General features: G+C 29.2%; 1 protein-coding gene and 1 pseudogene across 1 annotated transcript; both read right to left on the bottom strand.

Annotated features, from left to right (window-relative positions):
• Window positions 1-5,121: 5,121 nt before the first annotated feature.
• Window positions 5,122-11,855, bottom strand: LOC124829133 (uncharacterized; annotated as a pseudogene).
• A 4,039-nt stretch (window positions 11,856-15,894) lies between these two features.
• LOC148190707 (uncharacterized) lies at window positions 15,895-22,398 on the bottom strand. Its single transcript, XM_088102184.1, has 6 exons — window positions 21,972-22,398; window positions 19,233-19,432; window positions 18,415-18,555; window positions 18,260-18,340; window positions 16,839-16,966; window positions 15,895-16,120 (listed from the first exon to the last, which is right to left on the bottom strand). Exons 1-6 carry the CDS (start codon window positions 22,198-22,200, stop codon window positions 16,081-16,083), a joined length of 819 nt encoding a protein of 272 aa, XP_087958310.1. The 5' UTR covers window positions 22,201-22,398; the 3' UTR covers window positions 15,895-16,080.
• Between the last annotated feature and the right edge of the window lie 5,180 nt (window positions 22,399-27,578).

The raw sequence follows: 27,578 nt of genomic DNA, 5'->3' as shown, positions 1-27,578 counted from the left end.
CTAAAGGGCAATTTGATACTTTTAAATTATTAAATTACTATATATTTTTATTTTTTTCAAAACAATCACAATTACTTAAACAAATTCACTCATTTTGTCTCTTTAAATTCCTAATCCAAAAGAAAAGCTTTTTTTTATTATATTTATCTTCCTTTTTTTCATTTACTTTTGTTCTGCTTTTGATTGCTTTTATTTTACAGTGTTTAATATAAATTTACATTCATTCTTGTTTATTTGTGAGAGTTATCCTATTAGTTTCAATACTTTATTTTCATTTATAGTTTTGCGAAAATAACACTGCATAAAATATATTTGAAACAAAAGTTATTAAAATCTATAAATATAATAAATAAATAGTCATGAAAACTGTTTAATAAATATTGGACATTCGGAAACTGTGTACATTTAAGAACATTGAGTACGGTTTCCTATGATATATTTTACACTTATTTTGTTGTAAAAGATTTCAAATTAAATATATTCATAGCCGTGAATTTTTTAAAAATTTTAAATTTTAAAATAAATAAATATAATATTTTATCTAATAATATTAACTTTTTTGTTAGTCAAATTAGTATTTAAAAAATTAATGTGATTAAGTTAAATGTTTTACATTCATTAACTTTTAAAGTTTAAAAATGAAAATATATTAGAATTTATATAAAATAAAAATTAATATTATTGAGTAAAATGTACTGTATTTGTTAATTTTAAAATTTAAAAATCAAAATACATTAAAATTTATGTAAAATAAAAAATTAATGTTATTAAGTTAAATGTGCTACATTTATTTATTTTTAAAATTTAAAAATAAAAATGCATTAAAATATAAAAGTTTAAAGAGTAAAATTATATTTAATCTGATTTTTAAAAACAAATTTTATATTTTTATATTTTAACACAGTTATAGCAAATAGTTTCTTTTAAAAGATAAAAAGAAAAATTATTTTAAAAGTGATGATGTGGGACAGGAGGAGAGAGATGATTGATGTTGAAAAGTAAGGAAAGAGACAAAGGAATGAGGGCAAAAAGAGAAAGGAGAGTGTCTGGCATGGGGTATGCATGTACGTTACGTGGTGCTTGCTAGGACAATGTGAAGTAATGTGTACCGAGAAAGGTAGCAGATATGTGACACAGTGCCAGAGCTTTTCGAGCTGTCACTATTTCAACCTTCTTGACTTCATTTTGTAGAAGTTATCACCAACACATTCATTGGAAATTATTTCGTGTTACTGTCATAAGTTTTAATTAATATTTTTTATTTTAAAATGTTATTTCCACAATGTTGTATCACTTTTTAAAAAATACATATTAAGTCTTGTTTTAATGATTAAAAAAACCCAAAGAAACTTATTTAGGTTGAGAATAGATTGTCTAAAACTTTTTATTTTAAAGTTTAATAAAATTGTTTATTGAAATAGTGTTAATTGTTAATTATACGAGTAAACACTATCTTAAATGTTATAGTATATACACTTTACTGTTAAGATCTGGTGTACGAATAGTTCTTTAATTTGTTGTGTAGTTTCGTGAAGATTTTATCAATGACAAAGTGTTTTATTCAAAGTTCTGTGTTGATCCAAAACGATGTTACAAGATACAAAGATATTCTAAGAATGTTTCTTTGTTGTTTTCTGTTTAATCATCCATACAATAACACAGTTTTTCTCTGCAAAACCACAATAGTGTCTAACAGTGTACAAAAGGCTCACGCCCCTTGTTGGTGAAGGAGAAAGAACAGAAGATCAAGGTATCTTCATTTGGTGCACGTCTTGAAGAGTCCTCAAACTCTAATGATGGACTCACTTTTAAGTGCTCTTGAAAGTCTAATGAAGTTGTTGTTGATGAATCTCCCCATCAAGAAGTAGAAAAGCATCATTAGACGCTCCTCTGGGACAACGTCTAAGGTCGTTTTGTTTAGCGTCATTCCTACACAGGCTGTTATCCATATCAACTCGGACGAAGATCAAGCGTTGCTTACCAAATCACCCCCTTGCTAAACAACTCCACCCCCTCAATCCTTACCACAAAGACTTCCCTTACCACAAAACAACTCTCACCACAACCTGAACCACCAACTTCTCAACTATCACCCTCTAATCCAACCACCTCAAAACTCACCCTCAATGTTAAAGCCCTCCACTCTACCCAACATGAACCTACACCATCCAAACCGCTTAATTGGCCACTTCTTAACCTTCCATATAATCTTGCACCCATACCTTCCACACCTATTCTCTCAGATATCCATCCAACACCCCCTACTTTTCCCCTCATCCAACGCCACCTTGAAACCCATATATGCCAAACTTCCACTTCCAACCATCTCAAACCTACCTAAATCTTCCATTTAAAGTCATTATAGCCCTACCTCCACCCACTTGGGCCACAAAAACCTACCCAAACCTTTCCCAAAATGTCCAAATACACACGACTGCCTTGATAGACCAATTCATGAATGAACCCATCCCACCATCCTCCTTGCCCTCACTATAATTTATGGATACTGAATCTGAAGAGCTCAACGCTTTTCTTCGCTAGTCATTTGAAGACTCCCAAATAATGCCTACAATAGGTTGTTACCAACATGGTCGCATCTCATTCTACCCCATGACATCCAAGATGATGCTAATCTTTGTAGAACACCGTGAGCATTTGACGCCTTTGGAGTTCTATAAATAAATTTCTCTGATGTTGCTTAATCAAATGCGCTTTGGTTCAAAGATAACACTGGATGTGCTCGTGGTGCTAGACTAGATCACATCTTGTTTACCTCTAGTAGACTTTAGGCCATTGAAGAAACCTATGGTTGAGATGATAAAAGGTGTCAGAGCGGTGCACGGAATGGTTAGCATGTATAACAAACTAAGAGGGGGTGAATTGATTTCTTATCACAAATAATACCTTTAATAATTTTCTCGTAAAATATAAATTCCTTAATAACAATTTAAACAAATAAAAAAGTAAGGAAGAGAGAAAATTGCATAAGTGATTTTTATAATGGTTTGGATCACACAGATCCTACGTCCAGTTGTTAATCTAAAACAAGAATTAACGCTTCACTATCACAAACCAACAAATTGTTACAATCACAAAGAAAATAACACAGTTTAAGGTTAGAACACCTTTCTTGTTACTACAAGAGATGAAACTCACTCAAGGATACCTTCAAAAATCTGTTTTAGCTAATTAACGTGTGATAATTGATTATCCACTCATGGCAATCGATTATCCACTTATAGTAATCGATTATGCATTTAATGAATGCACAACGGTAAAAAAATTGCTTAAAAGTTCTCATAATTGCTCGTGATAATCGATTATGACAAGTCATAATCGATTACTAATAATTGATTATTATAAGTTGATAATCGATTATCTTGAGTATAAAATGAGGTTTTTTGATTCAAAACGAATTTTAACGCAACATAAGGCAAACAATAAATAGAATCAAAGATAAATCACATCCTTTATATAAATCGACTAAATTTCAAAAGCTTTAACACAAGACAAGTCTTCATGAAGATCTTCTTACAATAAGAGCACTTGGGACTTGACTTTAAGACATCATCAAAACTTCTTCTCTTTAGCTTTATGCTAACAAAAGGCACTCGTCCAATGTCTTCACGATAACACTAGCCAATCCCATCAAGATATGGAATGAAGGACTCCTAACGCTTTATACAAAGTCCAATGCGTTTTTGTTTTGGTAACAAAGCATATTCAGCCATATAAATGTGTCAATGCCCTTCCATGCCAGTTCGAGCTAGCATTCGATAGTCAAGTTTGAAGAAGGAGAGCTTTCACCAAGTTCAAGCGTCTTGGAGCCATGCAAATTTTACCACTTTGATGATACCAACGCTACCTTCGTCGTGGACTCCAACATTCTTGGTAGAAGACCACTATAGACACTTCCTGCTAACATTCCTTTGCGAACAACCATAACTATCCAACAACCTCTCAACCTAGACGACCTGATCCAGGAAGTCCAATATCTTGTGGTTGTCTCTTCTATTGAGAATGTGCTTGAAGAAGCAGTTCATGAAGACAAAAATGTTCGTCCAATGTTGCCCATTGTTCAAGAAGCTTCTCTTAAAAACATTATCTGTGTCACATGATGGAAGCTTTTTGAAAGAACAATTTTTAAAGTAAAATCTAATTCACCCCCCTCTTGGCTTGAGATATAAGGCATCACTTTTCTAACATCACCCATACAACAACACAATTTTTCTCTACAAAACCATAGTAGCGTCCAATGGTGACAAAAGGCTACATCAACTTTATCGAAGTCAAGGCCCTAAGTGTAACAAATCTGTTTCGAAGTTCTCTATAAGTTGAAGACTGCATGAAGAAGAGAAAAAGAACGAATTTATTGCATATACTCTTGTGTTCTTTAAATTATCTTTCTTTGGTTGTGCACATCGTTGCGTCATCTACCATTGGTAGTTCATATTGTAACAAGTTTTTGATATTTGTATTATTCTGATCATATTATCTAAGAGAGATATTCATCTATACTTGTTTTTAAACCTACATTTGTTTTTGGGTAATCAGAAGTGATTCAAAACATTCAGTTTGTTTAACTTAGGGGAGTTAAACGATATTTTAGCCAGTTGAGCTGTTGTCGTTCATAATTTGTTGAAGTTAGCGGAACCCTTTGAGAGTGCTTAAAGAAGAATGTGACGTAGCTCAAGTTGAGTGAACTAGTATAAAACAAGTTTTTATTTCTTTACCGTGTTTTCAAATGAATTTAAAATTCTTAAGTGTTTAACATTCTTTGTAAATCGTCTAATCTCTACAAGCAACATCTAACACTATTTGCGAAAAGTTTTTAAACTATTCAAAATCTTCTCTCTAAAGTCTGCATGTTATTTCAATATATATATATATATATATATATATATATATATATATATATATATATATATATATATTTGTATTGAAAGTTTAAGAAGAATCTCATATTGAAAATGCATCTCTACATGTTTAAACCAATCCTTTGTAGAGTAATGTGATTAAAGAGATGGAGGAAGAATGTAAGACTAAGAGAACTAGCCTGAAACAAAGTTATTATATCCTCAACTAAGAAGAAAAATAAAAATTATACTACAAAAATGACAGTTAAATAGGAATTTTCTTCAAAAGTTGTCCTTGCGTGAAGCTGCAAAGGAAAATAATAACAATAATATAAGTATTGACGCTGTTATTATTTATTAATAAAATATTGCAAAGATATGTGCCATCACTTGTAGAGGAAGTTGAGATTGGACCGCAAATTTGGTGTGCAACGTTCATGTTTGTTTCCAACGTTGCTTTTCTCTTTCCACAACCACCGATTTTCTGCTTTAATTTTAAGGTTTGGTGCCACTTTTTACGTGAAGTACTCCTCAAGCTAAGGAGGGTTAGTTCCATCATAGGCTCTATAAATAGAGCTTTTCTTTCATTCAGAAGATATGATCAGAATTATTCTTCTCTCTTTCTCTTTTCTCCTAGTTTCATTCTCTCTCTCTTTTCCTAAAAATATTCTGGGTTTATTTATTCTCTTTTTAAGAGATCCTTGCTAGTTCTGAGATTCTCAGAAATTCTGAAAAATTCCTGTTGTATCCTGGGGGCTTGCGCAATACACCGCGAATAAGTCCTTAAGGACAGTGATCTACACGCCTCAGGAAGTATTTTGTTCGTGATCTTTATTTTTTATTGTTAGCTTCTACAACAGATGCATCAGTCATGTAGTAAACACTTGCTTGCATGTGAACTTTACTTACATTTATGATGGATAAATATATCTTTAATGTATATTTGTAGGTAATAATATATTTCGTAAACAAATAATTTTTAAAATTTTATATTTTAGTATAACTTATTTAATATTTGTTTAGAAAATCAAATTGATTTATATTAATATTTTATTGATTAATTTGTTTAAATTATATTTAATATTCAAATTTAAATTTTAAATATTTACTTTCGAATAATTTTATTAAAAAATTTTAAAACATAAAATATAAAAATATTCATAATATACTTCCGACTATATAAAAGATCTGTATTATTTTTACGAATATCTGATTAATAAATAAAATAAATAATAAAACGATTTTTTATGTTAAGTAATAAATAGGTATTATCCATATTCAATTGTGATACTTTACTCAATCCCGTCAGAATCATTTACTTTTATTCATGTTCCTCTGTTCCTCCATTCCTCTACATTTACTTTCTACTTTAAAATTTTTTTGTGTAATTTTCACTAGAAGAATCAAATATAAATTCTAAATACTAAGAGACAAAATTAAGGTACCTTTTAATGTAATAGTAACAAAAGTCAGCCAAGATGAACGACTGCAACAAAAGCTGCCAAAAACCAGAAATAGCCACTACCAACCAAAAATAAAAATGTCCCTCTCGTGTCACAAATCTAGATTATATTACATTATACATTATTTAATGCGTTAATAATGGACACAATGATGAACAAAAACTTTGGAAGTTGAAAAATAATTACAACCATAGATGACTGTTTGTGTGTTTGGCATTGTTTGTGTGGGCTATTAAATGATGTAGTCATTGAGTTGTGGATTATGCAAAATGTGGAGTGAATTTTGGTTTGGGATTCTTTGAAATGATGTTAGAAAGATTTAGGTACCATTGGATAGGTGTAAATGGGTATATGATTCATGTTTGGAGGATTAGAAGTTGGGAAAAATGTTTAGTTTGGATAAAGTCTAGCGTGTTCATCATTTTGCAGAAGTTCTGCAGAATCATGCAGAAAGATGAGTAGGCGCTGTTGATCGCTTGGTCATATTCAAGTGTTCGGTCATTAACTGGATGCGGTCTCTTTAGAGTCTTCCAAGTTCATGACCGTTCGGTCTTAGTAATGTTCGGTCTTATACTAACATTCGGTCTTAGTAATGCTCGGTTTTGTACTAGCATTCGATCTTAGTAATGCCTGGTCTTGTATTAGCATTCGATTGAATATAGCGTTCGGTCTAGTTTTAGTTTTCGATCTTGACCTAGTGTTCGGCCTAGATAAAGTATCTGGTATAGTCTAAGTTCTCGGTCTTACACTAATACTCGATTTGTATTGGTGTTTGGTCTTAACTACATTCGGCCTCTTATGGACCTTATCTGTTAATGATCTTTCGGTCAAATTTTAGTGTTCGGTCTAAGCTCTAAAGTGTTCGGTCTAAGTTGTAGGCGTTTGGTTTAGCTTTAGTTATTTGGTTATTATAGTGTTCGGTCTCACAGTAGTATTCGGTCTTACATTCGTGTTTAACTGTATTCGGCCTTACGTTAGAGTTAGATCCTTAATAGTGTTCTGCCACTTCTTCAGCCTTACCTATTTGTTGATGGATTGGCAAGTGCACTAAAATAAGAATCACACAAGTGTACCAAAAAAGTCTAATGGGTTAAGAATCACACAAATAGAATAGTTTAAACCGTGAGTCCCCGGCAACGGTGCCAAAAACTTGTTGATGGATTAGCAAGTGTACCAAATCACACAAGTAATATAAAATTACAAGACCAAATATCATATCCCAGAGGACTCTCGGCACTAAACAGTCGTGTGATAAATTAATTAATTAAGACTTAAAATAAACGAGATCATTGGTTTGCGATGCAAAAATATAAAATAAAATATGAATGCAAATTGATCAATAGTAGAGTAACACAGAGATGAACAAATATTGTTTAATATGAGATGAATATGTTGTTGGGGTTAGATTTCACCAGGTTTCCTCTCATGTATATAAAAATTCCTCTTTATGCATTAATGTTAACGTCACTCACTAAAGTAATTAGAACCCAATCCCTTGGCGCAATAAGCCTGCCTTAATTCATAGTTCGTGCAATTCCTAGCGTTCCTAGAAAATTAAGTCTGAAGATGAAGAGCTTAAGACGACCAAGTACTCATACCCTCATCCTTGAGAAATATTACTCTTGGGAGAATTTAACAAGAACCTGAATTGTAAAGAACCTCCCGACACTCATGCAATTCATAAATCATGCAACTAAATGAGTTAAATAGAGCAATCATTAAAACAAATGAATTCCCTAACAATTAATGAATAAAGCATATATGATTAAGAATCAATTCAAATACATGAGAGTTCACAAGGTTACATCATTCCCCAACAACAAATAGAGTTTAGTTCCCCCTAGACATGGAGAAATTATATGTACAATGGAAAAGCATGAGATAGTAAAACCCTAAGAGTAGAAGAGGAAGCTTCCGCTTCCAGATCCGCCTTCAGAGAGTAAAAGAGTGTGTTGTTGTGTTGCTCCAGCTAGAGATACCAAACCTAAAGCGCCTGGGTCCTTTAAAAAGAGTCGGAAAAGAGTAGAAACAGGGTCCGCTCCAAAAGAGTCGAAACAGAGAAAAAAATGGGCCTAATCCATGACGCACGACGCCCAGGCGGCGGGCGTCGATTTTTCCACGCCCAAGCCTCTTGCAGGTCGCCCAAGCTTCATGCGTTTCCTCTTCTGGTGCTTTTCTAGGCCTTTCTGAGCTCTATATCCTTAGCACTTCATCTCTGCTTCCTGTATTAACTCATTTTCTATTAAAACAAAGGGAATTAGTCATAAAATCATCAAATTCAACCTCAACTCTCTTATTCACACAACTTAATGAAAAAACATGAGTTCAAGCAAGTTTCTAAGTCAAAAAAGGTGCATTTAGTATCAAAATTACATCACAGATAACAGTATTTTAAACCGTTATCACTATTATAGACCGTTCGGTCCTGTTCTTTGGGGTAGTGAGAAACCATTCGGTCTCCAACGTACGCAGCGTGTTCGGTCTTGCATGCGGTTTCAATTGTTGTTTAATAAACTTGTTTAAATTCAGTTATATGAACATGCTATGTATGCATAATGGAGTGGATGTTTTTATAAAGGATTATGTTTCAACTGGTATGAAAGAGAATTCCAAGGAGGAATGTCTTAGTGATTGGTTGGTAAAGTATGAATTATGACAGCGAAATTCACGGCGTTCATCCTGAAATTCTAATGATTACCAATTCTCAAGTAGAGATGGGTAAGTTATGTCGTGAGAATAACAGGAAGCCCTAACCTAGGGGGGACCTACAGTGAGTGATAACGGGCTAACCTTGTGTGGCAACTAATGAGTTTCCAGTTACTACATCCACAAGTGCACAAACGACCATAGCTACATATTCATACTAGTTCGGACGACCAAGTTAAAGTGGTCGGTCAATCTGTGTTCATATGTTTTATACATATGTATGATTATCTGATGTGTTTGTTTGGAATTGTATGCTCACATGACTATTAAATTACACTAGCTTACTCTTCTTTTCTGTCTTGTATATAGTTTTGTATTAGGATAGAATTTTGTAAGGTTTTAAATTTATGATTATTTTAAGATAACTGTAAATTAACTTTATTTCCAAAAACTGTTCTACATTATTATTATGTAATGACTCTTATATATAGTTTTCAGCTATATTTTCGGATGTTACATAGAGCACAAATCATTAAATCATTACAAATTAGGTATGAGAAAACAATTTCTTCTAAACAAATTTAATCACACAATTAGATTTAGTAAAATATTTTAATTATGGCCGAATTTAAATAATGGATTCAAATTTGTTTTAATATTTATAATTTGGTAAATATATTTTAACTTGTTTTTGTAACATTTTTTTATTAAAATATAATAATAAACTATACAAAATCATAGATTATTATAAAAATCATCATTACACACGTGATTTAAAAATTTACTATATTTATTTTATTTATTTAAATAAAAATAACATTTCTCTTATAAATTCATTTAATATAAATTTGTCATTGAACAATTCAACCCAATTAACTTATAATCTGAATTAGCTGATTAACCCACTATCGAATATAAATTTTAAAATATTAAATTTGGATTATATTATGAATGTATGAAATTATTATTGTATATTGATGAATCTTTAGAAAGTACGTAAAACATTAAACGAAATTGATTTTATGAGTTTTTTAATAGCGATCAACTTTTTTATTTTTACTTAATATAAAACTTAGATTTAGGTTTAGATTCCAAACGGATTAATGTTATACCTTTACAGAAGGTTTATTTTATTTTAATCAAACACATTAAATATACAGAACATGAAAAGTAAAAATTGATCTGACCTGAACTATCCAATGAGGCAGTGCCATGAATCTTGAAACACCGAGAGCAAATACATAATATCCTGTAAATGTTTCAATCATCTAGAAACATACGAGAGTTAAAACATGTACTCTGAAACTGACAACATAAAGAAGTAACAAAAAAACCGTAACTGAGTCCAGGGAGACAACCTTTGCATTTTGCATTAAACGAAGCTGAGGCATGACAGAAATAGCTTCTAAATACATACTGAATGCCATAAAATTTCCAGTTATTCTCCATCCATTTGTAGAAGGATGATTTAGTATTGCAAGAATTGCAGAAGGCACCACCTAGCACACAGCATTAGTAATGTTATGACATATATGCAAAACTCCGTTATAATACATTTTGAAATTATTTATAAGTTTTGCGTTGGTATATTATGACTGTTTTGCAAAACTCCGATAATATATTATCATATAATTTAATTTTTTCCACTAATGGTTATTGTTACATTTGTTTTGGTCTATTTACACATCCATTGTAAATGAAAATTATTGATATAATTTAACTTTTAAAGTGAATACATTTATTGATATATTTTAAATCGTCTTGTTTTTAGTTGAAGTGAAATTATTTACTAATCTTTTTATACTAAGAGATATATCTATTAAGTGTGATATATAAATATATGATATATAAATATATAATCATTAAAAGAGCAAAAGAAAGGTTTCAAATAGAACAGTTAAGTTTATTTACCACAAAATAGAGTTTCATATTGTCAAGATCTTTGACATAGGATGACTTCAACTTGAATCTTATCATCCATATGATCACTAATGTTGAAGAAAGAGATTCAAATCTATAACAGAGTGGACTTTATGTACACTTGATTTTCGACTTAATAATCTTGCTGCTAGGAATAGAGCTGTGAGCTCGTAAGTGATAAACCTGAAAATTGAATTAGAATTAGAATTAGAAGAAAGTATTTGATTGGTTCCTTTTTCGTTTTACACTTAACCCTTTCCTGTTTTCCTCCAAGAAAAGATTGTGCTTGTTGTATAAATATGTGATACATATGATAAACAATGTTATTGAAACAAAAGAGAGAATTAAATAATAATGGAATTACAAAGGAGATATGAATAATTTAATTATCACACTGTACCAAAATCCTTTTCTTAGATTACAAACAGATTCACATATCTTGCCAACAAAGAAAGTAAACAAAACAAACCCAGCCAACCCCTTTTCTAATTTAAATTAATTAAGAAAATCCACATTTTTAATTCAAAATGTAAGTTTTTCATTCTGAACTAACTTTCTTATAATGTCCTTTTGAAAGGTAATCTAAAGTTTAGAATCCTTGTTTGGATTTAATCTTTCTGAAATGAAAAGATGCAGAGAGAACATAAAATGGCAAATCAAAGTATACAAGTTATTGATAACAATCAACAATGAAAACTAATCATGAGAACCATTTGCAAATATACTCATCAATGATGAAAAGGAAATTTACCAGAGCAGGTTTTGAGAGCAAAAAGCTTGTATGTGTGGGCTATTAGCCCCACGGAGTGGATTACTTAAAGAAATAAGAGCGTCTTCTAATGGTGGATTTTAAGACCAACAAAGCAATTACAGCAAGCAAAACCCAGAAAAAGATCTTCACTTTCATTGGCAGCTTCTTCAACTTTTCAAAGAAAACATTCACTGCAGAATTGCTACTCTTTGCTCCCATTTCTGTTTAGAAAAATATCACTAATCAAAATGTGGGTTTGGTTCAAAACTTTGTTTTGTGCAGAGAAATTTGTTAGAGTGGTTTAGATTATAAAGGAATTTCAGTAGATGGAAGAGATGTTTTGAGTGGTAATGTGACAATAATTTTCTTTCCTCTTTTTTTCAGAATGAAGACACTGAGGAAGTTAAGAAATGTTCCAAAGAGTCAAAAGGGGATGATCCCAACATTGTACCTTAAATATTTTAATTTTATTATCTAAAATTATTTGAACTATGTTTTCGATACGAGTGTCTGATATAGATATATGAGGATTTAATTTTATATAATAGATAGAATGAGTTAAAACAGCTATTTAAGAATAAATTAAATTATAAAAGCATCTCATCATTCAATTAAATTGAATAAAGAAAATAAATGAGTAATTAGTAAAAAAAAATTAATGAATGAGGAAAAATGATGGAATATGTATTGGGTAATCAATTTTTTCATCATACCACGTAAAAAGCAGGGTTCTTAGGTATATAACATGTAGGTGGAAAGTAATTACTCTTGGCTAGTATTTGGATTGGGGAGTGAAGGTAAGGGAAAGTAGGTGGATAAATTTCACGAGATGGAGAAGGGACTATGATGTTGTTTGGATGTATTGTTGAGTGACTTTTCCTGTTGATTTTCTTTTTGACTGTTGAGTATATATGATGAAGTAGATGCATTCGCCTCTTTGGACAGAGTATTGTTTATCTGCAATTTAGAAAATGAATAATCTAGTTTTAACTTGTTTAGGTCAGGTTCATGATTAAACTTTACATGAATGATTTTCTCAACTTTCAAGGCCGTAAGAGTTGTAGACTCTTAACATTGTTAATGTTTCTGAATAGCCAAACATGATTCTTTCATCACTCTTGGAGTCAAACTTTCCCAAATTGTCTTTAGAGTTTAAAATGAAGAATTGGCATCTAAAGGGATGGAAGTGAGAGATGTTCGACCTTTTGTCTTTCCATAATTCATAAGGTGTTTTGTTAATGATTAGCCTAATGTAAATTCTGTTCTAAAGAAAGCATGTAGTTCTAAAGAAAGCATGTAGTTCTGACTACTTTTGTCCAAAAGTGCTTAGGAAAATTTAAAACATTTAACATTGTTTTGGCTATCTCTTGTAAAGACCTATTTTTCCTCTCAACGACTCCATTTTTCTATGGAGTCCTTGGAGTTGGAAAGTTGTGGTTAATGCCACCGTTTTCTCAATTTTTGAAAAAGTTCATTTTCAAATTCTCTTCTATGACCATCTTCATCTTTATTTGCTTTTGTTACTATCGTTGTTCATATAGAGTCTACCCTTTGAAAAAGCTTCATCAACACACTTGCAAGATCAGGACGTTGAAGGTGCGAGAGAACACTAGAAGGGGGGAGGGGGGTGGAGGAGGGGTGGTTGAATAATGTTTTCTCGACTTTTTCGGAATTGGATAATAATGCATGATGTGACTTGTTAGTAAATGTTATCTTGACAAGATATGACTAACTAAATGTATCCAAGGGTTGTATGTAGACAGTAACTTTAGATTAAGCGACTCTTGTTGATATAGAAAGAGAGTGTGAAGAAGCTTCAACTAAAACTGGATCGTTTACCAACCAGCAAAAACATATAACATTTTATACTAGTTTACTTGGTAGGACTACATTAGTTCTTCTCTAAGTTAACTTAGAAAGTTTCAATAAATATTCAATGAAGTATAGTTGAGTGTTTTAAACCACTCTTGGTATTTCTAATCTTAACCACCGTTACTATTAATTAGTTAGTTTGACTCACCTCTGATCGTGTAATATTTATTTTGTTATTCCTAAACAATTATAATATCATTGTGATACATTGTGATAAAGTTTTTTTTTAATATAATAATTTAATTCCTCGAAATTGAAAAAAAATGAATTTAATCAGTTACACATTTAAGGACAACAATTTGTTTGTTTTAAGGTATGGAAAAACGTAAATAAATGTCCGACAAGAAAAACAGAGAAATTTGGAAAAAAAATATATACATGGAAAAAAAATTCTCAAATTTATGTATAATCGAGAAAAATTTGTAACAAAAAGATAACGTATTTTTTAATATATACATAAATATAATAAAATATTTACCATGTAATTAATTATATTAAAAATACGATCAGCATAATACTTTATTTATGTAAACGTATATAATTATTATAAACATATACGTTAATATAATTTGATTATTGTTAACATTTTATTAATAGTTATGCTCTTAAAATAATATGATAAGTACTCAAAATAAACATATTAAAATAATATAAAATAAAATTAATTAATTTACATTTATTTTCTTACAATTAATTTATTTTAATGTTTCTCATTTATTAAAATTTTACAATAATTTTTGTATTTTAATTTAAAATTATTATAATAAACTAATTTATATTTTTTAAAAATAATTTATATTTCAAATTTATTTAATAATTTATTTTATAAAATATATTCTAAACATATTAACTTTTAAAAATAATCTATTACGTCAATTGAATTAACTTTCTCCTATTTTCCTTCACTGTCCATTTTCCTCCTCAATTAAAAAAAGGGTTAAATATGTTTTTAGTCCCTAAACTATTGGCCGTTTCTGGTTTTCGTCCCTCTTCCAAAGTAAGGTACAATTTGGTCCTCATTCTTTAGAAAAACGTTCGTTTTAGTCCTCAAAATTTTGTTTTTAGTCCTCGTTTTAGTCCTCAAAACGTTCGTTTTTTCGACTAAAACGAACGTTTTTTAAAGATTGAGGACTAAAATGTACCTTACTTTGGAAGAGGGACGAAAACCAGAAACGGTCAATAGTTTAGGGACTAAAAACATATTTAACCCTTAAAAAAATATTTCATTTTTCACTTCCATTTTTTTTTTGTTTTCTTTTACTCCTTCTCTAGTTCGAACAATGCAAGATTAATTTTGCTTTGTTTGAATATTTATGATTGAAGTTTAGGGGTTTTATAAGATTTAGGGTTTACAATTGCTTTTGATCCTCAAATTCAGTTTTTGGAATTAAAATAATATTCTTAATTTTTATATTTGGGAGACCAAAATTAAAATTATCTTAAATGAGATACTAAAAATATAATTAAACATAATTGGTAACGAATTATACAACTCCTTAATTGTGTGTGAAAGCGAAAGCTAGTGCAAAACAATAGATTGAAACTATAGTGAAATTACACAAGTCCAATTATTGATTGATATATCTTCTTTGAAGAATGTCACTCTTATTATTAATAGTTTGCATGGTTTACAATAATTATATTTACTAAATAATAGTTCTTAAAATATTTTTAATTTTTGATGTCTAAAAAATATCTTTAGGAGGAGGAATTGAAAATAACTTTTAAATGGTCTAATAGACTTGATGAGAGGAAATATTTTAATAATGAAGAAGATGATAACTCAATTCAAAGTACAAGAAATTTCTAAACAATAAATTTTAAAAGTATATAAAGTTCAAATTATAAAATAATTTTCACAAAGGAAATGAGATTATTAAAAAAAGGTTTTATTTGACTATTATATGATGTAATTTTATTATAGATTTAATATGGTCTTTCATATTTTTTATTGTTATTTTTTATTTTCAATAAAATTGTTATGTAATAAGAGTGATGGTTAGTATCAACTTGTTTAGAGACTAAAAGAATCTCCTAAGTGGGCTTTGAAATCTTGTAATATCCAAAGTTTAGTAATGAAAATGACAACCAAATGCAAAGCTCAAAAGTTAAGAGCTGCATCATCACTATTTTTTTGTGCACCCCTTCTCAAATTTTGAATATGATAATTTTGCTCTATCGTAAAAGTAAAGTTCAGAAAATTTTTCACAAGTTTTACGAAATAAAAATTTCAGAACAAAATTTTTCAAATGCATTTTGAAAACGACTTTCCTCAATAAGACTATCAAAACAAACTTTTGAAAACACATCGGAAAGAGTTTTCCTAAACAACCATAGTTTAATCTTTTTCTTGTGTTAGTGTGGAGTGCTATTAACAATATTGGAGTTGCAGGAAGCAATATGAAAGTTAAGTTAACACCAAAAGGATGTACAAAAAGTGATTCCAACTAAACATACACGGGACAACCTAGTCTCAGCTCAAACAAAGGTTACAACAAATAAAAACTCATTCAAAACATTCTACATCAATTAGGCATGATTTTCCTTTTTGATAGAATAGGTTTCAAGACCCTTAAACAGGCATTTTCCTCAAAAGTTGCCCTTGCATGAAGCTGAAAAAGAAAAGAAAAAACACAAATATAAGTAATGACATATGGTAAAAGAAATTGTTTATATTTTAAAATACATAATTTAAATATATATTGCTTTCTAAATATTATTTAATAGTGGAAAGAATGATGATGATAATATAATAATTATTATTCAATAGACATAACAAAAGAAGAAGAAGAATAATAATAACAATGGAAATAAATACAGCAATAATGAAAGCAGTAACAGTTGTTATGATATCAATATTATAACACGACAATGAAAATTAAAAGATATAATATAGTGGTGATAATTATTATAATAGAGATGATAAAAGTGACAAAATGATAGTAATGATGATAATAAAATGATAAAGATGACATGAATGTACTTATAATGACAATAGTACAAAATGAAAGTGATGAAAAAAAAAAGTAACATTAATACAAAAGAGTGACATTTATATCAAGAATAATCATGATAAATATTGCAGTGTAACCTATTTTTTCTTCAAATAAAAAATATCTTATACCAATACATAGAATAATCATGATAAATATTCTATTTTATTGCTGTCTAGCCTATGTTTCCTTGAAATAAAAAACATATTGTACCAAGACAATAAGATAAAGAGGGTAAAGAAATGCAGCAATATTACAAAGCAAATATTAATTTGGAAATTTTAGAGAAAGAAATGTCCTTAGAGAGACTTGAGGAAGAGGAAAGAAATTGAGGTACCTTTTCATGTAATAGTAACAAAAGTCAGCCAAGATGAAGGATTGAACCATCTCAGCCAGAAAAGCTGCCAAAAACCAAAAGTAGCCACTTCCAGCCAAAAATAAATATGTTCCTCCGGTCTCGTAGATCTGCAAAATATTACATACCAATAACACTACACATTATTCAATGTCTTTCTAAACAATATAATGTTAGTAATTTAAGTCTTATATATATATATATATGTATATATATATATATATATATGTATATATATATATATGTATATATATATATATGTATATATATATATATATATATGTATATATATATATATATATATATAATAAACAATTAAATGTGTTAAGATTATTAACCAAAGTAAAATGATTTAATTAATTATATATAATAAAGTGTATGTCATAAAATATTAACTGTGTATATGTTATGTTCAATTAAGAATATTTCTCATTAAATTAAAAATATTGACATTTTTTAAAAAGTAATTGGCAGATATTACATAATACATAAAGGAGTTATGATTCTTATAGATATTACATAATACATAAAGGAGTTATGATTCTTATATATAAGTATGTACAATTTTATTTTTGTTTCTTTGTTTCACCCCTATCACAAGATAAAAACAAGAGAAAAAGACTCAATATGTTATATAGTTAGAAGCAAAATATACTCAACAACATAAATTTTGTTTTGGGTTTAAAAATTCAAATTTATAAAACCTTAGAATATACCTTATTTACATAATTTTATAAAAGAATTTCAAAAGAAAGGGAGGGCTCACTGTAATGAAAGGAAATTATAAAATTGAGATTTTAAAAATATACTTACAATGAAAAAAAAATTAGGTAATCTTTTTAGCACGAGTCATTACATGAATTTTTAATTTACTTCCTATGGATCCTGAAATATCACACTTTTTTTTAAGAATTTTCTCTCTCTAACTTTTACTCTAATATAAGAAAAAGTTTTATAAAACTCCTTTTTATAATTTTTTTATCTGATTAATGATAGGAAGTGGTGCTTTTAAGATTGAAAAATAGATATAGGGTCTTATGCGGGGAATTTTTGTTTTATCATAATAGTGTAATTTTTTCACAAAATAATTCAAGTTGGTAAATTTTAAAATTTTGACAAATATGGATAAGTTGTGTTTATATAACAAAATTTCATTGTAAAAAAATTATGTATACATAGACAACTTTTAAAGTAAAATTGTGCTAGTTTTAGACAACTTTTTGTTAGAAATCATGAGTTAAACACAACAAATGTTATACTTAATCTTGTATTATTATTATTTTTAATAAAAATGAAGTGATGCATGATCGACATTATTTTATAATAATATGATTTCAACAAGTTAAAATTAAAAAAGTCTAATACAGGTGAAGGAGATTAAACCAAGTGAACACTGATCTCACCTGAATTATCCAATAAGCCAGAGCCATGAATCTAGAAACACCAAGAGCGAATACATAGTACCCTGTAAATGTTTCAACCATCTACAAAACATACCACAATTACAACATATACTCTGAATTCATATCAGTAGTAGAACAAAGTACAGAGAACCAACCTTCGCGTTCTGCATAAAACGAAGTTGAGGAAGAACAGAGACAGCTTCCAAATACAAACTGAATGCCCAAACAATTCGAATCACACGCCAATGGTGTGTAAAAGGGTGGATTAGTATTGCAATGATTGCAGAAGGGACAACCTAGCACACAGTGTAAGACATGTTTTTGTTACATTTATTTTCGTCTATGCAGATTCATTGCCAAATGAAAAGCATTATCCCATCACATGATCACATTGAGACAAATCAACACAAATTCTAAGAGTTATCGTCATCTTTGGGCTTATTTGAAGAGCAAACAAGACAAACAATGACCGACAATTCACACAAACATAGTTAAGAAAGTTTTACCGTTGTTTCTTTTATGTTTAGTCTTTAATCCACTGCACTAAAATTAATCATTTTTGTGTAATTGTTGAAAATCTAAGAATGTAAGTCTTACATTAGATAAAAAGGAGAAAATAAAACAACAACTAAACATGAAGACTCATTAATATTACTTAAAGATTTTGAATAGAGAATAAGGTCAATACCTTATCTGGTTAGGTTTAAATTGTATCTCACTAATGTACTTGACTTCATTTTTAGATGTGGCGTCTCTTCATCAACAACATATAAGCATAAACTACTGTTTTAATTCATTGAAGTACTGTTAGTTTTTCTTTTAACAACATTTTCAAGCCAAAGGAACAAAACTTTGAATCATGTAATATACTCAAAATGACATTCCATGTATTAGTTCATTGAATGCAAACGTGCAAAGCTTCAAATTATGTGCAAAAATTAACACAAAAGAGTGAGAAGTAAAGTTTATTTACCACAAAGTAGAGTTTCATATTGTCAAGATCCTTGATATAGGATGACTTCAACTTGAATCTTATCATCCATATGACCACTAATGTTGAAAAAAGAGATATCACATCTAGCACTGTGTGTAGGTTAGCCTCTGTCAAAGTGCTACAACATAATCTTGTCGCTAGAAATAAAGCTGTGAGCTCTTGAGTCTTGAGGGATAAGCCTGAAAATGGAAACAGAAACTTGTTATATTAACTCTTTATCAGAAATTATATAACCATATAATAAAACATATCAAATTGTCATTACATAAGAAAGAACCAAAACTTGGATTCATTAGAAATCTTGTTTTGAGTATAGATATGAACCAATTATAGTATAAAAGGGGATGAAAACTATATCTTATAATTATGAATCCTTGGTGATGTACCTCTGACAGACTTTCTGTAATATTTGGGACAACATCAGTTTTTTTTACTCTTTGATAATGGGAAATATCAGTAATTCAAATTTCAACCAACTCTGCATTTTCTGATTCCATTTAATAGTAACAAAGTTTATGATTCCAGTAGACCATAGGCTTTTACTTCCTGCACCTCCACAATTTCTTTCCACTCCTCCTCAAGTTTTCAAAATGACCATTTTACCTTCCGGTAAAATGACTTCCGAATTTTTGGAACAAGTTATTCCGAAACGAGATTTCTAGAACAGAATTTGCAGAAAAAAAAATTCTAGAACAAAATTTTAGAACATGATTTCCGAAATAGAATTTCCAAAATACATGAAATTCATTTCAGAATAAAATTTTTGAAATAAAAATTCAGAAACAAACTTTTCAAAACGCAAAATATCTTTCGAAACTGACTTTTGCGGAATACCTTAAATGAAATATGTTCTAAAAAGCTTTAAAAAACGAGTTTTTTTTTCTACATTTCTCTTTTTTTCTTCCTCTGCAGCCTTTTCTTTTTCTTCTTCTTCTTCTTATGCAGGAGCAGTGTGGTGGTGACAGTAGTATGGTGTGGTGTGATATAGTGTTGAAGGATTATTGAATCTTTTCCTAATATTTTAGGAGTGCAGTTAGTAATTGGGATGTGCAGTAAACAAAAGCCTTTAAAATAAGGGAATGACTTTGAACAGTAGGGGTGTCCACCATAATCAGACATAGACAACGTTTTAGTAGAATGGCGGCTCATTTTCCATTGGGAAATCAAATGTGACATCTTTGTTTGGTTGGGATCAAACTACATTTTGGATAGTTCGGCTTAAATTAAAATATTAATATTTTGGAACTTAAAAATATTACATATAAACTGTAATATTTTTCTTGAGATTTAAAAAGATTAAGCCTGTGAAATTATTAGACTGGGATACAGTTAGGTGATTAGGTTAAGCTAAATGAACCACCTAAGGTTTATTTATTAAGAAAATTCATTCAAGTTGACTTTGTGTGAGCCAATCGAATTCATAATTTCATATAAAGTTAGGTTAGTTAGGTGTAGACTGTGGACCTGTGAGTTGTGATATTCAGTCTAAGAATTGTTTTATAGTCAATCTAAGAGTTATTATATATTACAATTAATATTTAATTTATTATTTTACGTGTGACAAGATTATAGTTTACTTTATTTTTATAATATCATGTTTTTATTCTATCCTGTTATATTCTCTATATACATCAACCATTTGAAAATTTGTTTTCTATTAGAAACACTTTTACTATTTTATATATACCATGAAATAATTATTTTCTTAAACTAAACACAATAGATAATGGAATAGTTGAATGATCAAAATGAACGAGTTAATAATATAAACACTTTAAGCTTTGTTTAATTCTTCCAATGACTTTTAGCATTTAGTATATCATATTCGCACTAATTTAAGTTTAATATATCATATTCGCACTAATTTAAGTTTAAGAGTGTATTTGGATTATTATTTGAAAATCTTTAAACCAAAGTTTACACGTTACAAAAATATCATTGAAGTTAATTTACGTTACTTTGACCACAACTTTTTCTAAAACCATCTGATTAATGGCATTAAACATAGTTTTTACTTTTCAACACTTCTTTTTCTTCTAAAACTAACAATCAATGACTAACATATGACTTCCCCGGACTAAATATTATTTTAATACTGTAAAAATATCATAATATTATTAATTAAAATTTATTAAAAATTGTAAAATTCCACAGATTATATAACTTTTTCAATAAATCATTACGTATTTTCAATTGACTTTTTTTAAATTAATACACTTTTTATTTTTATCTAAAGTATTCTGTCATTAACAAGTCAAAAATGATAATCACTGTGATTCTACTAAGAACAAAATCAATCAATAAACAAAATTGTTAAGCAAAACTTATAAACACTTTAAACACCCAAATAGATAAAAATTTAAAAATAAATAAATTAAAATTACCCAAAATTTAAAACCTACAGTTTTTGTTTTCTAAAATTCCAAGAAGAAAAACCCAAAACTGCAATGGGATATCTGGTGAAACAAATCAAACCAGATCAAATTCCAGATAGCCTATAATTTTTTATAAAGGACATACCATTTTTTTCATAACATAGATCATAAACACATTCACAAACACAATCAAATCCAGAAATTGAAGAAAACAAAATCAAACCCAGAATTGTTTTGATTGAAAGTGGTGGTTATGATTTCTCTTGCTAACAACTGCAATCAACCAGAATGACAATTTATGAATGAATAGTGGGATGTGATGAATGAGGGAAAGAAAAAGTACCAGAGCATGTCTTGAGGGCAAAAAGCTTGTAAATGAGAGCAATGATTCCAATAATATGGACTGCTTCAGAGGCTATGAAGTAATAGTAGGTGCTTGTGAAGGTGAACTTTAAGGCGACCAAAGCACACAGAGCAAGCAACGCCCCACAAAAGATCTTCACCTTCATTGGCAGCTTCCTCAACCTTTCAAACAAAACACTCATCCTCGAACTGCCCCTCTTTGTTCCCATTTCAGAATACCAAAATTAGGATTTGCTCTTTTGTCCACAAAAAATTGGAAAGAAATCTAGACAATAGAGAAAATAGAGAACGGAACAGGGACAAACAGAGTAAAGAAAAGAGAGGTTTTGAAGAGCCACCAGGAGAGCATGCAGAAAAGGGTTGTGGCAATGAGTTTCTTGTATTCAATTGGGACCATTTCAGTTATGGAAATGTTTGGGTAAAAGATATGTTATTTTGTTATTATTATTTATTATTATATAAAAAAGGAATAAACATTATTTATTACATTTTCTATTTGTAGAGCAAGAAATAAAAGATTGACACGTATATTTTTTCAGACTGTTCTCGTATACTATTGGTAGAAACATCTCATAATATTTAATTAGTTTTTTTTTAATTATTTCTTTTCTTTACAGCACTGTCGCACTTGTGAAAAATGGCAATTTAACGTTTTTTCAGGTAATAAAATTATCACGCCAATTTATTATATTGGATGCTTTTTTCTCTTTCTATTTTGCAGTTTGGTATTAACTCCTCTATTTATTATTTCATTATTTCTTTCTCTGTATTTATTAGTTTCTTAACCTTGAAAATGAAAAGGTACGAGAAAAGAAAAATCAAAGTTATCTTAAATTTGACAAATAAAGAATATTTTTAAAATTTACCCTTGAAAATAAGAGGAACATTTACTGTATTTTTCTTCTTCTCAGAATTAGTGTTCTAATTAACATGATTCTCTCATTATTTACTTATCTAGCACTTTTCAATTTGGCGGTATTGGAACTCAATTTTAAAACTAAAAAAATCATTTTGTTTTGATTTTAAATTCGTGAATGGGTTAGATATTATTGATTATTGATTTTGGAGACTAACACCCTGTTCTTTTGAGTGGATTTGAGAGGATGGATTTGAGGGGATTTGAGAGGATTTGAAGATAATTTTTTTTGTCGTTTATTTGAGTGAATTTGGAGGTAAATGATAGTGAATTTGAAAATAAATTTTGTGAGAATTAGTATAGAATTGTATTGACATGACAAATTAAAAAAAATTATTTCCAAATTCACTCTCATTTACCTTCAAATTCACTCAAATAAACGACAAAAAAAATTATCTTCAAATCCTCTCAAATCTCCTCAAATCCATCATCTCAAATCCACTCAAAAGAACAGGGCCTAAAGTTTTGTTATGGTTTTATCTTTAAATATATTTAAAAAGTATAAAACACTATTTAAATTGTGTTTGATTTTGATTTTTAAGTGATATAGATAATTTTATTTTTAAATAAAAGGAAAACATTATAAAATTTTAAAATTAATTTAAATGTAATTGAATTTAATTTTTTAAAATATAATTAATTTGTTAACTTATTTATATAGAATTTGTAATAAATATTATCAACTTAAATAATTGATATAAGAATTACTTATATTAAGATTTTTAAATTTAAGAAATAAATTTAAATTAATGATTGAAATAAATATTAGGAAATTTAGAATGATATGAACCTCTTAGAACTGTTATGAGGATTTGTAGAATTCCAGTTTATATTAAAAATCAATGTGGATGTTGCCCAAATGATTTAATATTGATTTGAGACAATTGGAATTATATATATTCATTCAAAAAATGAAAAGATAAGATTGAACTATTTATTTACAGGACATGATTAGTGATTTAGATGATCCCTTTACTATAAGCCTAAGAAAGAAAATGTATATTTTAGGTACTAATTGATTTTTTTTTTCTTTTAACGTTGTTTTCCATGGTTCCTCATTACCTATTTAATGTCGTTTTTTCCCTCTTGTTATCCTGACAACTAATTATATTTATTTCGTGTTATGTATGCTTTTAATATTTATTTGAATTATTTAAATTCAATATATCATATTAATTAATTGTACACAAATATAAATCTGAAAATATTACAATAATTTTCAAGTAATTATTATAATTAATAACTATGTTTGAAGTAATTCAATGTGATTATTTTTTTTCAAATGTTTAATATAATCTTAATTTTGTTAATTTATGGTTAATTTGATATTTTTCATGGTCTAAATTATTAATGACGAACTATATATATTAACAGTGTTTGAACAAGTAACAGTTCAATTTTTTTTGTTATATAATAACTGTATATATGTTGTCGCATTAACATCTTTAATCTTCCAACATATCAAAAACTCTAGTCATCATCAACCACTGTACAACGTTGATAACATGACATCATCATCCAAAACACGAACCACTTGCAGCTCTCCAGAATTGTCAACGCTAATAACTATAACAATTTTTTTCAACTACAAAATAAAAGAAACAAACGTAAATAAAAAGTTTCTTGTAATATTTGGATACTTTTAATTGAATTTTTATTAATTTTATTTTTTATTGAAAACTTACAAAATTATATATTTCAACTAAGTCCTTGCTATTTCTTTTAATAGAATGATGCTATTGTTATTTGACTCCTTAATTTTTTTACCTAGTGATAATTTATATAAAAAAAATTACAACCTATGAAGATAAATAACTTTTATTACTTCAAATAAAAAAAAGTGTTAGGGATTTAATTTAAAATATTCAAATATACGATGAATATAAAACTTAATTAAACTAATGAAAGATATAATAAGAAAATTAAATTTATTTTCATAATAAATATCGTTTTTAATAATTTTTAATTATCAAGAATATATTAGCACATTATTAATTTCAATATTAAATTCATATTCATAACATTAACTTACATCATTAATTAAAATTTATTAATTAAATTTCAAAATTTTATTATTAATAACTTTTCTAACAATTGATTAAGTTAATAAATTAATCATATTTAAAGAAATTAATTAATTTTAAATTAATATGAAATCTTAGAAAATTTATTAAGAGTATAAAAATGCTTTATAAATTACACTCATGTATTATATTATTAAAAAGTTAAAATTATAAATAAAATTTATTTAAATGAATTTCATTTTATAAAAACCTTTATCGTCTATTCTCTAAAACTCATCTTTCTTCTCTCTAAGATTATTAAATCCTTTTAACTCTTTGAAGATTCGATCACATCATAAGAGTTTTAGTGTAGAGAACTATAAGATTGTTCGATTAGAATTGTAAATAGAGTAAGTTTTCCTTTTTTTTTATCTTTTCTTGATCCAATTCTTGTTTTTCTTGCATGTATCCTATGAGGGGATTGCATCCGTCCTTAAGTATTTTTTGGTGGTCATGAGAGTACAATCAGATCATTAATTTGGGTCTTTTATGAGAGTTGCTTAAGGATTGGTGTATTTTGTGGGGTCTTTGTGAGCTAGGGCTCTTCCTTTGAGGTAAGGGAAACTTTTGTGTTTAGGAATATATAACTATTAATCTTTGAATTTTAGTTTATATGTTTGAGCAAATTTGATTACTGATCTTATACGTTATTTCATGTTTTATGATGATTATTTTGGTTGTTCACTGTTGCATATTATGGTTGTGGTTTCCACTTACGATGATCGTAGTTCTACGGGGATAGATGCTGTTACAAATATAACTACAATAGAGCATATCAACGAGAGGCGCGGGAAATACTATTTGGGATTTCTATTTTATTATTCAGTCATACTTGGCTTTATTATTTTGTAAAGGAAATTTTTGGTTTACTTTGTGCTACTTGAAACTCAATTAAATTATGGTTTTGCTTCTGTGTTTTGTTTACAAATTTATAAAGGATTTTGATTAAATGACAAGAATCATTTTATATAATTTTCTATGTTTTACTGAAAATGAGGATCATTATTTTATTACCAGTGGCATCCGAGTAGGGGTGTTACATTTTGGTGTCAGAGCCTATTTTTTGAAAAAAAAAACTTTTGAGACTTTTAGGGAGTGAACTCGGCTAGCTTTGTTGTGTGATTCTGATATTTTGTGTGATTAGTTGTCTTATCTGCTTATCTTATAAATAATAAGATGTTGCGAAGGGCAAGGATTCCTATCAACGCTACGGAAGAGCTTGTGCAGGCCATTCGACAAATGACACAGGTTCTACAAAGGCGACATGCCGAACCAGCACCCAAGGGTGGTTGTGAATGACTAGTTGCGCCACAATCCTACCAAGTTCAATAGGAAGGCTACACTAGACGAGGCCGACGACTAAATTTGTAGAGATTAGCAGATTTTCGAAGTGATTGAATGTTCTAAGGGGCAGAAGCTGGTCTTTGCTACTTACATGCTAGCTTGGGGAACTAAGTACTGGTTACGAGGTATGAGACAAGAGATGGATGCTCGAGGGGAACCCATCAGCTGGGAGAACTTCATAGCAAGATTCTTGGAAAGATATTTTCTCGTCAGTGTCAATTTTGAGTAGGAAGCATAATTCTTAACCTTACAGCAAGGGAGAAACTCTATGTAGTCTTATAAGGAGCAGTTTGAGTATCTGGCTCGATTCTACACCTAGAACGTGAGAAAGGAATAGAAGTGTAGAAAGTTTGAGAGGGGATTTTGTCACAACCTACTGAAAGTGATTGTCCACTTGAGGGGCAGAGAGTTCCTAGAGATGGTCGAGCAGAACAAGGTGGCAGAACAGATGAAGGAGGAGGTAGGGCAAGTGATAAAGACTTAGAGAGGAAACTACTCAGGAGGAAAGCATCAAAAGAAGCCGTATGAGAGGCCGCAACAATTTATACAAGGGACCCTAAAGTGTTTTGAGTGTGGTAAAGATCATATTAGGAAAAATTGTCCCAAGCTCTCGGATGTTAAGAGGGAAGGAAGGACGTGCTACGTTTGCAACACGGGACATATATTTGAAATACTTGAAAAACACTAAAAAGGGAGTTGAATAGGAAAAATTTTCTATAAAAGAGTAGTTTAACAATCTTGTCAATGACTAAACAATATATATAAGTTGTTAAACACTTGACTTGGAAAGTTCTGCTCAAATTATAAGTTCTCAAATAAATATTTTTCAATCATAAAGTTAAATCCGTTATAGTGTTTTGAGAAAGATAACTCTTAATGGAAAATAGATTTTGGTGACAAAAGCTCTTATAAATGATTGAGATAATAAGAAACTACTATAGAGTTTGTAAGGAAAATGTTTAGCAAGACTAAAGTAATAAACACATAGTTATTTTATACTAGTTCACTCCACCCAGCTACATCTAGTTCTCCTCTAAAACCTTTTAGAGAGTTCCACTATAATCTTCAATTTAAGATTATAACTGAGTATTTGCACCACTAATGGTATCACCTAGTCAATCCCAATAACCCCCATTATTCTGACTAAAACCGAGTTTCACTCACTCCTGGTTGTGCATTATTCTTCACTACTTTTGGTATCCCTAGACACTCTCGGTATCTTCCCGACACATTGTCTAGTTGAATTTCACCTACTCCTCGTTTC

The sequence above is a fragment of the Vigna umbellata genome, chromosome 11 (genome assembly GCF_029865625.1).
Source record: "Vigna umbellata cultivar VRB3 chromosome 11, Vumbellata_1.0, whole genome shotgun sequence".
Taxonomy (NCBI): Eukaryota; Viridiplantae; Streptophyta; class Magnoliopsida; order Fabales; family Fabaceae; genus Vigna; species Vigna umbellata.
This window is presented reverse-complemented; position numbering and strand designations above follow the sequence as displayed.